This window comes from Mesoplodon mirus, assembly GCF_964341445.2.
Source record: "Mesoplodon mirus genome assembly, chromosome: 7".
Classification (NCBI taxonomy): Eukaryota; Metazoa; Chordata; class Mammalia; order Artiodactyla; family Ziphiidae; genus Mesoplodon; species Mesoplodon mirus.
The window spans coordinates 116,769,842-116,783,441 of record NC_138983.1 but is presented as its reverse complement, the minus strand read 5'-3'; the positions used below and the strand labels follow the sequence as shown (position 1 = coordinate 116,783,441).

Sequence of the window (13,600 nt, the reverse complement as noted above, 5' to 3'; positions counted from 1 at the left end):
TCCCACTCCTGGGCACATGTCCAGAGAAAACCATAATTTGAAAAGAAACATGCACCCCAATGTTCACTGCAGCACTATTTACAGTAGCCAGGACATGGAAGAAACCTAAATGTCCATCAAAAGAGGAATGGATAAAGAAGAGGTGGTACATATATACAATGGAATATTACTCAACCATAAAAAAGAATGAAATAATGTCATTTGCAGCAACATGGATGGACCTAGAAATTATCATATTAAGTGAAGTAAGTCAGACAAATATTATATGATATCACTTATATGTGAAATCTAAAAAAAATTAATCAAACTTATTTACAAAACAAAGAGACTCACAGACTTCAAAAACAAACTTATGGTTATGAAAGGGGAAATGTGTGTGGGAGGGGAATAAATCAGGTGTTTGGGATTAACATATACACACTACCACATATAAAAAAATAATCGGGCTTCCCTGGTGGCGCAGTGGTTGAGAGTCCGCCTGCCGATGCAGGGGACACGGGTTCGTGCCCCGGTCCGGGAAGATCCCACATGCCGCGGAGCGGCTGGGCCCGTGAGCCATGGCAGCTGAGCCTGCGCGTCCGGAGCCTGTGCTCCGCAACGGGAGAGGCCACAGCAGTGAGAGGCCCGCGTACCACACACACACAAAAAAAATAATAATAATAATAATCAACAGGACCCACTCTATAGCACAGGGAACTCTACTCAATATTCTGTAATAACCTAAATGGGAAAAAAGTCTGAAAAAGAATGGATATATGTATATGTATAACTTAATCACTTTGCTGTTCACCTGAAACTAACACAACATTGTAAATCAACTATACTCCAATATAAAATAAAAATTAAAAAGCAGAACTGAGGTTTCCCTCAGGTTTCTTTCTGAGAAGAAATTCTGCCCAAAGGTGTATAATCAATTCCTGTCCAAGAATTTCCAGCCTGCTAGCCTGCCCTACAAACTTTGGATTTGCCAGCCCCCACAATTACATAAGCCAATTCCTTTAAATAAATCTCTCTTCTATCTCCCCACTCCCCTCCCCCAAATCAATGTATTTCACCACATCAAAAGAATAAGGAAGAAAAACCTTCTGGTCATTTCAACACAGAAAAAGCATTTAATAAGTCAGCACCCATTCATTATCAAACTTTCAGCAAATTAGGAATTTAAAAAAACCCAATTAAAGGCATCTATGAAAAACCCTCACCTAACTTTGTACTTAATGACTAAATATTAAGGCTTTTCCCCTAAGCTTGCCAAAAAAGGCAAAGATGCCCACTCTCACTACTTCTGTTCAACACTGTACTTATGATCCTAGCCAGTGCATCAATCCAGAAAAAGAAATAACTGGTATAAAGATGAGAAAGGAAGAAATAAAGCTGCCTTACTCAAAGATTACATGATATTTTACATAGAAAATCTTAAGAAATCTAAACAAGAACTACTAGAACTAATAACTTTAACAAGGTAACAGGAGGTAAGATCAATATACAAAAATCAACCATATTTTTATATACTAGCAAAATACCAGAATATCAAAAGCACTCAAGGAAAAAAAAAGAACAAAGTTATACCAGCTGACTTAAAGATTTACTGCAGAACTATATTAATCATGGCTGTAACGGCCAAAGGATACCCATTTAATTCAATGGAATAGAATAGAAGGTCCAGAAAAACATACATATTTTTAAGACACTTGATTTTTTTTTTTTTTTTTTTTTGCGGTACGCGGGCCTCTCACTGTTGTGGCCTCTCCCATTGCGGAGCACAGGCTCCGGACGCGCAGGCTCAGCGGCCATGGCTCACAGGCCCAGCCGCTCGACGGCATGTGGGATCTTCCTGGACCGGGGCACGAACCCCTGTCCCCTGCATTGGCAGGCGGACTCTCAACCACTGCGCCACCAGGGAAGCCCAAGTCACTTGATTTTTCACATAAGACACCAAAGCAACCCAGTGGGGAATGGGAAGTATTTCCAACAAATAGTGATGAAACCACCTGCTATCCATACAGAAAAGAAAAAAATGAAATTTAATCCCTTACTTATACTATATGCAAATATCAATTTAAGGTGGCTCTTAAATGTAAATATGAAAGCTAAAAATTATAAAGCTTCTAGAAGAAAACAGAAGGTTATCTTCTTGTTCTAGTGTCAGAGGTAGACAAAGCTTTCCTAGACAAAACATAGAAAGGAAAATCCACAAAAGAAAAGCATATATCTTACAAAGGACCTACATACAGAATATATAAGAACTCACAGCTCACTAATAAAAAGGAACAACCCAACAGAAAAAAAAACAGGCAAAAAATCTGAACACTTTTTAAAGAAAATAAGAGTACCAAAAATACCAAAAAAGTGTTCAATATCAATAGACATGAGGGAAATGGGAATCAAAACTATACTGAGATAATACTACATACATCCAGAATGACTAAAATTAAAATGATAACACTAAACACTGGCGAGAACGAGTATTAAGTGGTATTCTTTTTTTTTTTTTTTTTTTTTTTGCAGTACGCGGGCCTCTCACCGTTGTGGCCTCTCCCTGTTGCGGAGCACAGGCTCCGGACGCGCAGGCTCAACGGCCATGGCTCACGGGCCCAGCCGCTCTGCGGCATGTGGGATCTTCCCAGACCGGGGCACGAACCCATGTCCCCTGCATCGGCAGGCGGACTCTCAACCACTGCGCCACCAGGGAAGCCCCTAAGTGGTATTCTTATACTTTGCTGGTGGGAGTGTAAAACAGTACAACCACTTTAGCAAGCAAACCACTGTGATACAAAAAACATGGATAAATCTTAAAAACACTATGCTGAGTTGAAAAAAGCTGTACACAAAAAGTACATATTGTATGAATTCCATTTATATGTAGTCCTAGATCAGGCAAAACTAACCTATGTTGGGCTTCCCTGGTGGCGCAGTGGTTGAGGGTCCGCCTGCCGATGCAGGGGACACGGGTTCGTGCCCCGGTCCGGGAAGATCCCACATGCCACGGAGTGGCTGGGCCCGTGAGCCATGGCCGCTGGGCGTGCGCGTCCAGAGCCTGTGCTCCACGGCGGGAGAGGCCACAGTGGTGAGAGGCCCGCGTACCACAAAAAAAAAAAAAACTAACCTATGTTGAAATAATCAGAACAATAGTTGCCTTCTGGAAGGAGGTGGGACTGATTGGGAATGGACATGAGGTAATTCTCAAGGATGATGAAGATATTGTGTATCTTAATAGGGATGCAGGCATTTGTCAAATCTGACAAAATTATATACCTAAGATTTATGGATATGACTGTAGGTAAATTTTATCTCAAAACAAACACAAAATTCAATTAATGACTGCATGCTAAAGTGTTTAGGGAGCGAAGTTTACTGATGCTTGCAACTTCTTTTGAAATGCATTTAAAAGTTGACTGATGGATGTATAGGGAGATACATATAAATAAATATACATATAAATATACATATACATATAAAGATACATATACATATAAATAAAGCAACAGAGTGACTTTACTCTTCAGTTTGAAAATTTTCATTAAAAATGCTGGGAGTAGAGTAGAATAAGTAAGACCTTTATGTATTCATATGAAGAGATCTCCAAGATGTAGTGTTATATGTTTCATATTTATAAAGAGCACACAATAAATGCCCTTCTAAAGAATGCCAATAAAACTGTATGACCCAGGTGTCTTCCACTGTGACAGCACTCAAATAACTTACACGGTTCAAAAAAACACAAAATGAAAATGATTGAAAAAAAAAACCAACAAAGCCCTGAACAATTACTTTTCCTTCTTGAGAAATGCTATTTTCGAATATTTTAGCATTGTGTATAAAATTTATTTAAGATTAAGAAAGAAGATTTTTCCAATTAACCTTTAGCACTACTTAGTACAACTCTGAAGATACTATAACTAGCTCAGATTAATTAATATTTCATTAACTTTTCATTTTCAGATTTTCTGTAATAGTAGTAGCACAAATAAATCTATCTTACTTGAGATGAGATCTCACCAATGAGAGATCAACTAAAAAAATATACAAAAATTTACATTAAAATTGATTTCCCTTAAAATCATTATGGTGAATAGAGTCATATTCTATGCTTTTGTAGGTTATAAAATAACTTTGGTGAATAACGAGGAGGGAAAAACAAGAAGAGATTCAAAAAGATTAAGAACAAAACGTTTTTTCACTTAAAAAAATAAGTTCAACATTCTTTGGTCATAAGAGGAGATAATATAAAATTTAAAATCAAGACAGAATTTTTAATAATCAAAGGCAGAAAAAATCATAAAAGTTAAAAAAATGAAAAACAAACCTGATAGGATTAGGGAAACAGGGCACTTTGCATATCCAATAACATACAATACACTCCAAAAAATTTAAGAATTTTAGTGTAAGAATTTTAAACATATGATTTAAAAGACTTACCCTTTCTGCTTCAAAGGTAATTCAAGTTTAAATATGGTAGCATCATTAACAACTGCTTTATATGCCTGCAAATAATATAAAATAAGATATAAACATTATTTTTATACTTAAAATAGATAATTGTAATTCTAAAAATACATAAAATACAAATTAGTTTTTATTTTTAATGATGTATCTGGCCTGATAGAATTTTTCAAGTCAATGATTTCAACATGCTCTTTCTCATGTTATGATTATCACTGTTCTCAAGTGAGGTCTTAATGCTGCCTGACAATCGTAACATTTTCTCTTGTCCACACATTCTCCTAGAAAACATTTTCATACCACCTCCTTTCTCTTCAAACCTCCAGTATTTCCTCTCCCATGCATACTCTCAGCTGATGATGTGGTTTCCTAATTCATTGAGAAAACAGAAGTAATTAGAATGCCCTCCTTTTTCTCCTGTATCATCAATTTCCCCCCTCCATTATTCCTACAGCCTCAATATGCATACATATTATTCTTTAAATTTAAAAATTCTCTCTTGGCTTTGTCCACCTTCAGCTACTGCCCCATATTTCTCTCCCTCTCTTTAAGCTAAACTCCTAGAAGAATTATCTAACTCACTGTCGCTAATTTCTCTACTACCATTCTTATCTGAAACTGTTCTAAACAGGCTTTCACACTACTACTCCAACTGATCATTCTTGTCAAAGTCACTCACAACCTCCATGTTGCTGAAGACAATGGTTAATCCCCATCTTATCTGACCTATCAGCAGCATTTTAAAACAGCAGATCCTGCCCTCCTCCTGGAAAGTGCTTTTTCCACTTGTTTTCTAGCACAGCACTCTCCTGGTCATTCCATTCATTCTCCTCTCTCCTCAGGAAAGATGGCTGGTTCCTTATCGTTCTGATAACTAACTTTAAAATGCCCCAGACCAGTCCTTGGATCTCTTCTCTCTGCTATCTTCACTCTTACTTTGGAGATCATAGCCACTGTCAATGCTTTAAAAACCATCTATATGCTGAAGCTCCCAGATTTATTTTTGCAGGCCCATCCCCTCCCTTAAGCTCCAGATTTGATGTTGCCATATGGATGTTTAATAAGCATTTCAAAGTTAACTTGTCCAGAACTGAGTTCCTAATCTCTCTTCAACCATCTCCCCAAAACCTGCTTCTCCCAAAGTCTTCATCTTCCCTCATCTCAGCAAGCATATACTTCTAATTGATCAGAACAAAAATCTGAGTGTCATCCTTGACTGATCTCTTTCTATCACATTCCACATCTGATTCCATTAGCAAGTCCTGTATAGCCTATTTTTACAATATAATCAAAATCCAACCACTTTTGACTACCTTCACCTACTATCGTTCTAGGCAGAGCTTCCGTCATTACTTAACTGAATTACTTAAATAGATTCTTAACCCATTTCCTTGCTTCCTCTCTTGCCCCCTTCAGTCTATGCTTTCTGCAGCAGGCAGGTGATCCTGATAAAATGTAAGTGAGATCCTGTCATTTGGTTCAAGATCTTTCTATGATTTTCTATCCTACTCAGAGTAGAAATGAAACTCCTTACCATGGCTCAGTCTTACATGATCTGGCCTCCTGTTATCTCTGACTACTTACCTCTGATTTCCTACTATTCTCCCCCTCACTCAATCCACTCTGGCCACAGTGATCTCTTTCTTCTCTGGTTCTGGAACATGACAGGTATAATCCTGCCTTAGAGCCTTTGCATTTGCTCTCCCCTCAGGCTAGAGTATTATTCCCTCAGAGAGCCACATGACATATTCCTTAATCAACTTCAATCTTGATTTGAATGTCACCTCATATAAAGCCTTTGCAGGCCACTCAATTTAATATTTCAAATGACCTCATTACCTCCATACTCCCTTAACCCTTTTCCTACTTTATCTACCTATGTACCTACCTACCTACCTACCTTTCTTTCTACCCATTTATTTATCTAAAGGTAGACAGACAGTAATTTTAAAAAAATGCTACTGGAGAAAGTTGATTGTGTTTTTAGAGTCTAGAAAATAATTTCACTTGGGAAGTAAGGAAAGGTAGTTGAAGAGGGGGGAAAACTAATGGTAATTCTAGTGATAGGTTTATGATATTTAAAAAGATACGGGGCTTCCCTGGTGGTGCAGTGGTTAAGAATCCGCCTGCCAATGCAGAGGACATGGGTTCGAGCCCTGCTCCGGGAAGATCTCACATGCCGCAGAGCAACTAAGCCCGTGCACCACAACTACTGAGCCTGTGCTCTACAGCCCGTGAGCCACAACTACTGAGCCCTCGCGCCACAACTACTGAAGCCCGCACGTCTACAGCCCATGCTCCGCAACAAAAGAAGCCAGCTCAAGGAGAAGCCAGTGCACCACAATGAAGAGTAGCCTCCGCTCACTGCAACTAGAGAAAGCCCACGTGCAGCAATGAAGACCCAACGCAGCCAAAATTAAATAAATAAATAATAAAATAAAATAAATAAATTATTTTAAAATAATAAAATGATAATGACTCTAAGGATAATACTGTTTCATTATCATTATCCTAGACTATAATGATGGGAAAGAAGGTATGGAAAGAAAGGATAAATGTGATACAACTCTCACAAGAGCCCTGTGAAAGGAAACAGGGCAGAGAGATATGGGGGGAGGCAGAGTATCAAGGAAATTCCAGGAGAAGTATACTTTGAGCTGAGTCTTAAAGGAAGGATGAATAAGAATTCAATAATCAATAATATTCAAAAACAGGAAAACATTCTTGAAAAATTAAGAAAGCAACTTTCTAGCTAAATTCTGGTTCACATGCATACCCAATGCTTACAAAAGCATATAAGAAACCAAATATAATATGGTTGTCCTCCACTGATGAAAAATCAGAGTTGCTAGGTTTTTTAGTTTGTAGTTTAATAGCATAATGATGCAAGTTTCTTATTAAAATTAAATTATGACAAGTGTTAACATACAGGAATATATACCTTGTCTCTTGCAGTAAGAAATCGTGGATCATCTTGAAAAGCTTCTTTGACAAGTCTACTAAATCTATTAAACAGTGTAAGTAACTGCTCAACGTATTTCTCAGAGTCCTAAAAATAAAGTATTGTATATTAAGTTGAGTTAAAAAAAAATACAAAAAATGAGAAAATATAAACATAATTTTTATAACAAACTATAGCTTTAAAATTTGGGAACTTTTCTGAAATATTTTTTTCTTATTAAGAAAGGTGTTCCAACATTACTGTTTTGCCATCAATTTAAAATACCTGAGTTTAAATACCCTATCCTGCATTTACTAAATAACTTTGATATATATCTATCATTGTCACTGAGGAGAACTTACAGTAGTAATAGTTTCAGCAGCTGCTACCATATCTGCCAGGCCTGCACTGATGATATGTTCCTCCAAGTCTTTCAACATTGGCTCTATCCCATTAGGAACTTTGTCCATTAATGAAAACATCAAATGTAATTCTGAAACGATAGAACACACCCATGTAATCATTTCATCCATCAGAACAGACTATCTCTATTTGTATCATGGATCTAGAATGCCTATGATAATAAGAGTGTGGGGAAATATTAGCTGGAAGTTGATAGCTTTAATAGTATTCTGGGGCCTCCCTGGTGGCGCAGTGGTTGAGAGTCCGCCTGCCGATGCAGGGGATACGGGTTCGTGCCCCGGTCTGGGAGGATCCCATATGCCGCGGAGCGGCTGGCCCCGTGAGCCATGGCCGCTGGGCCTGCGCGTCCGGAGCCTGTGCTCCGCAACGGGGGAGGCCACAGCAGTGAGAGGCCCGCATACCGCAAAAAGAAGAAAAAAAAAAAAAAAAAAAAAAAAAAAAAAAAATAGTATTCTGTGGGTGCAATTAGCTTAGGAGTTGTTATAGTAAGTACTATAACTTCCTGATCTACCATCTCAGTCTGACAAATATTATTTTTAAAAGAAACTCTAATTAAAGTGATCACACACTGCAAAACCCAACTCCTCTTAAAAGGTGAGTCATTTGACCTTCAATGCAATGGAATATATTTATTCTAAGAAATACAAAAGTTTACACAGAAAATTAGTTACATTTCATAAAGTAGATGCAAGGTTAAATATACAATACAGTCACATCACTAAGGGGTAATGTCCTCAGATTGTTCAGAGTAACAAGGTAATATAAAACTGTATTCATAAAGAATTTTTCAGTTTGCAAAAAGCACTTTCTCCTATTATCCCATTTAACTGACCTTCACAATAACCTTACCTCACAGAATGGTTACCACTAAATAAATCCTTTTGAAGGGAGTCCACCTTGGATCAGACATAACTCTACTTAGTTTGGCATACAGAAATTCAAACTATTTCCTTTATGCCAAATGAGAAACTTGCTTTTACTCCAAAATACTTCTGAAGAGTGTATAGACGTAAGTGAACTGAAATACGTACTTGAAAGACAACTAGAGATTAAATAGGACCTTGCAATTTTATGCAATGAAATCTAGAGAGTAATACATCAAAATGTTAAAAGTGGTTGTCTCTGAGTAGTAAGGATATGGGTAATTTTTACTGTATTCTTTTTGGTATTAATGTACTTGCTACCTCCCAAAACAGAACTTTATCATATTTAAGTAATAAAAAAATAACATTTAAGTAATAAAAAATACACTTCAGAAATCTTAAATTATAAGATATCTAGGGGGAGAGGGATGAAGATTACCAACATAGAGTGTTTTATTACTTTTTAAAAATATTTGCCACAAGGTTCCACACAAAAGTCAAAATACCTAGTTCTATCCTATACCATATGTTTACCATTTAAAATAGCCTTTAAAAGCAATGTCCTACTTTTGAGAACAAATTGAAATTCGCATGTGAGCGCACACAAACATACTGATACCTAAGGGGGAGAAATGCTTAAAACATAAGTTTATAAAGATTTTCTTTACAGTGTCTCTAACTATGCTAAATATTTTTATCATTTTCTTTATGCAGTTTGCCATAACAAAAATACCTATGTATAAAAGAATGATCTAACAGCAATTTATTAAAAGTGATGTGCTTCAAAGATATCCTCTTAAAAGAGTATGAGAACTTTATGTGATGTTTTACCTACTTTCAGTTTCATTTCGCTTGATCATGCCTTGGCACTCTGCTAAGATAGTCTCTTTAAAGGATGTCACCAGGGCATTTACACAGCACTCCATGAGCTGAAATACATCAAAAATTGGTCAAGGCTATTATAAGCAACAGTAAGGCACAAATCTATTCCACTCCATTTTGCTTCATAGTCCCACAAAACCACAATGTTCAACAACAGCAAAAAACTAAGAATACTGAAAGTAGATTTTACTTACCTTTACTAGAGGATTGTTGAAGATGGATACTCTATTTTAGTTTACCAAAGCATACTTCCCCCTAAGGAAAAGGCTATAGAACTTAGGTTCTCTTTAGAAATTTTAATGAAAGTCCCCAACAAGGGGAGGAAAAAAAACTTTTTAATCTACAAAACAAACCGAAAAACTAAACTTTAATGAACTCTTATCTGGAGAGAACCTGTATTGGAGTTAGATTCTAAAATGCTAGAAGTATGAACATCCATTCAACACATAGTAGGTTTCATTGCTGTGAGCACCAAAGAAGTGTTAGGATACAAAGAAGAATAAGCTATAACCTCTGCTTTGGAGAAGATCACTGTCTTATTGAGGGTGGGGAGGGAAGCAAACTTTAATAAATATGACTCAGTTAAGTGGCAAAACACACACAAACAGAAACAAAGGAACTACTATTTTTTTCTGGGTAGTTAAAAAGGTCTCATCCACAAGATGAAATCTAAATTGGATCTTGAAAAGTAAGTACAAATCTTAAAATGGATTGGGTATTCTAAGAAAAAAAAGCTGAATATGAAGAGACAGTGGGAGAGAAAGCTAGAAAGGTAGACTGGAGCCAGATTATGAATGAAAATCTATGGTTTGGAATTTTACTCTATAGGTAGGGAAGGTTTTAAACAGAAGATAAATGTAATGAGCTTCTATTCCCCCACCAAGTCATTTTTAAAAGGTCAGTCTAACGTCAGCAAGGTAGGTGGTACTGAGTGGTGGTAGGGAGACTGGCAAACATGGCTGTTGAAAGATTCCAAGTAAGATGGTCAGGGTCTAATGTTCTGGCTGGCTCCACTCCATCACTGCTCCTTCGTGTCATATATTTACTCTCCTTGCAGGTATCAAAATGAACAGGTTGTGATTACTAACACAAGGTACACTAAGGCTGATATCTCTCTTCTGAAAAACAGATCATCTGTCTGTATTAAGGAAGGGAATTGTGTGTGCCTTAAAAGTTCTTTGCTAAAAATTCCTCTTGGAATTGACATAATGTTGTTAAATTACTGAAGTTAAATTTAGGTAATGGAGGTTCATTATATCGCTGTTCCCACTTTTTAAAATGTTAAAAAAATTTCCATAATAAAAGGGTTTTTTTTCAGGTTCCTCCCTCTATGAGAATTACACCAATGACTTTAAAGTCCATGTATGTCAATTTCTCTCCTAAGAAAAACAACACACATATGAAGTGGTTGAGAAATTTCTGCCAAGGTGGGAAGTTCTGCCCCAATTACTGAGTAATCTCATTCTATACCAGCTCTGGAATATGCACAATGGAACACTCCCACCTTCGACAGAGAATAGGTAAATCTAATTATATACAACTAATGAAGAAGAAAGAGAAAGTGCAATCAGATCAAACTCTGTTTTCTAAAATAAGCTCTATTTTCTGTTTTCTAAAATAATCTGTTTTCGCACTGAAAATTTACACTTGAACATAATCTAGTTCAGGAGTAGTCCAAATTTTGCAGACTCCAAAAATCGTGTGTCATGTGTTTCAAACTGTTGTGAAATGTTTTAATGGCTGCGACCAGCTTGGTTTTTTTTTTTAATATAGAACAGAAAAAAAAAATCAGAGTGAATCACATATAAAAACAACGAATATTATTTCATAACATTGTTTCAGATATGAGCAAATAAACAAAGCATATATTAAGTCACAATAAAAAATGTATTTCTTATTGTGGGTTACAATGAGGATTTAAAGGAGAGACTAGGGAAGCTATGTGTCCAGTGGTTAGGACTCGGGCTCTTACTGCCATGGGTCTCGGTTCAATCCCTGGTCAGAGAACCAAGATCCTGCAAGCCACGTGGTGCGACCAAAAAAATAATATAACATAACAACATAACATAAACGAGAGGCTAAATTGACAAGATAGTTGAAGTAAACTGAGCAGAATTTGGTAACTGCTTAGATGAAAGGAGTTAGGGATATAAAGGTTACTGAAACACTTTCTAGCTTGAAAGGTTAAACAAGTTATTATAATAACAAATATCTTTTAATGAGCACCTACTCTGTATGAAGCATTGTGCTAAATGCTTTACATACATTATCTGATTAACCAATATGTCATTTAACTCATGAAAACCTTATGAAGCAGATATTTAACATATGAGGAAACAAGCTTACAGAGGCTAAGTAACTTACAAATGTTACACAATTAGTTAGTTCATAAGGTCTTGAGCTGTAATATGAGGCCAGGTATGTGACTCCAAGCCTACAACTTTTGATACTACATTAAGAGAGCAAGTATATACTTAGTAATGGCTATGTGCTCAGAAATGAGTTAAGTGTTGTAAGGAATAGAGAAGATAAAACATGGTTTATACACTCAATGCTCTTACAATCCAGTTGTAGTATGTAACTACAGTGTATCTAAAATGTGTGCATACTTCATACATAACAGAGGTATATGAAAAGTTCAATTTCACCAATAAAGCAAAGAGATGGAAATAAACACATTATTACTACACTATAAATAAACATCACAGGGACAGAGACTGTGTTCCATCCAGCTATATATTCATGGACTCAACACATTTGGTGCTTGATAAATAACACAACAAAGTAGCCTATAATATGCTACTAAATCAAGTTGTAGAAACAATTGGTACAGTGGGAATTCAAATAACAGGAAATGGATGAAGGCTAGAGTATTTGGGGAGACTCACAAGATGGGCCTTAAGAATTCTGAAGGATTTGAATAGGCAGAAAAGAAAAGTAAAACATTACTTAAAAAGAATGAATCCAAGAAAAAAACAAATAGAATGAGGTATATGAATAAGGAAATATTCCTTATTGGGTAGAATGACTCTTACTGGACAGTATTAAGTTAGAAAAATAAGTTATGGCCCAATTATGAAGGGCCTTGAAAATCAGAGATAGGAAATCAAGATACTATGGTTTTTTGAATAAAGAAGTAAAATAATGAAAGAGTAGCCTCAACTCACAAAAGAAGAAATACAAATGGTCCATAATAAGAATAAAGTAGTGGAAAATCCAATTTTCTTAATGATAGGAACTAGCAGATGGATATTCCCTTGAATTAAACTATTAATGTCAATCCTAAAAAAATAAAGATGCCCAGCCTCACTAGCAATTTTTTTTTTTTGGGCTGCGCCATGCAGCATGTGGGATCTTAGTTCCCCAACCAGCGATCGAACACGCACCCCGTGCACTGGAAGCGCAAAGTCTTAACCACTGGACTGCCAGGGAAGTCCCCTAGTAATTTGGTAAATTGGCAAAATTAATAGACTGCCAATATGCCTGTTTATCTTTGCTGATCTGGGTTTTTTAATAGAAAAAACCCAGATCAGCAAAGATAAACAGGCATATTGTTAATGGGAATCAGAATTACAACATTTCTGAAAATCAGTTTGGTGTTATATAGCAATCTGTAAAAGGTGCATACCCTTTGCTTCAGCAATCTCATTTCCAGGAAATTCCATTCCAAGAGAATGCCACATGTAAGAAAGATGTATGCATAAAGATGTTAAAAATATATCAGGATATAAGATATAAAGATATAAGCATGTAAATACATTCCAGGAAGTACTATTTATTAAAAAAACATAATAATAACAAATAATAATGAAAATTCCCATCATTAGAGAAGTAGTTAGGTATATTATAGTACATATATATGATGAAATATATACAGGCATTAAAAATAATGTTATAATATAGAAGTATTTAGAGTAAAAATGTACATCATAACTTCTTTAAATGCAAGAGGAAAGGAAGCAAGAGAGAAAAGAAAGAAAAGATGGAATTCCCTGGCAGTCCAGTGGTTAGGACTTGACATTTTTCACTGCCAGGGCCCAGGTTCAAT

At 36.2% G+C, this 13,600-nt stretch overlaps 1 protein-coding gene across 1 annotated transcript in view; it reads right to left on the bottom strand.

The window, feature by feature from the left end:
* CUL5 (cullin 5) overlaps positions 1-13,600 on the bottom strand; it is a 99,987-nt gene that overhangs the window by 22,534 nt on the left and 63,853 nt on the right. The window contains exons 8-11 of the mRNA XM_082626594.1: positions 9,506-9,599; positions 7,747-7,877; positions 7,385-7,492; positions 4,420-4,484 (exon numbers count right to left, since the gene is read on the bottom strand). Coding sequence (XP_082482720.1) covers positions 4,420-4,484; positions 7,385-7,492; positions 7,747-7,877; positions 9,506-9,599 — 398 coding nt within the window. The remainder of the gene's footprint in view (positions 1-4,419; positions 4,485-7,384; positions 7,493-7,746; positions 7,878-9,505; positions 9,600-13,600) is intronic.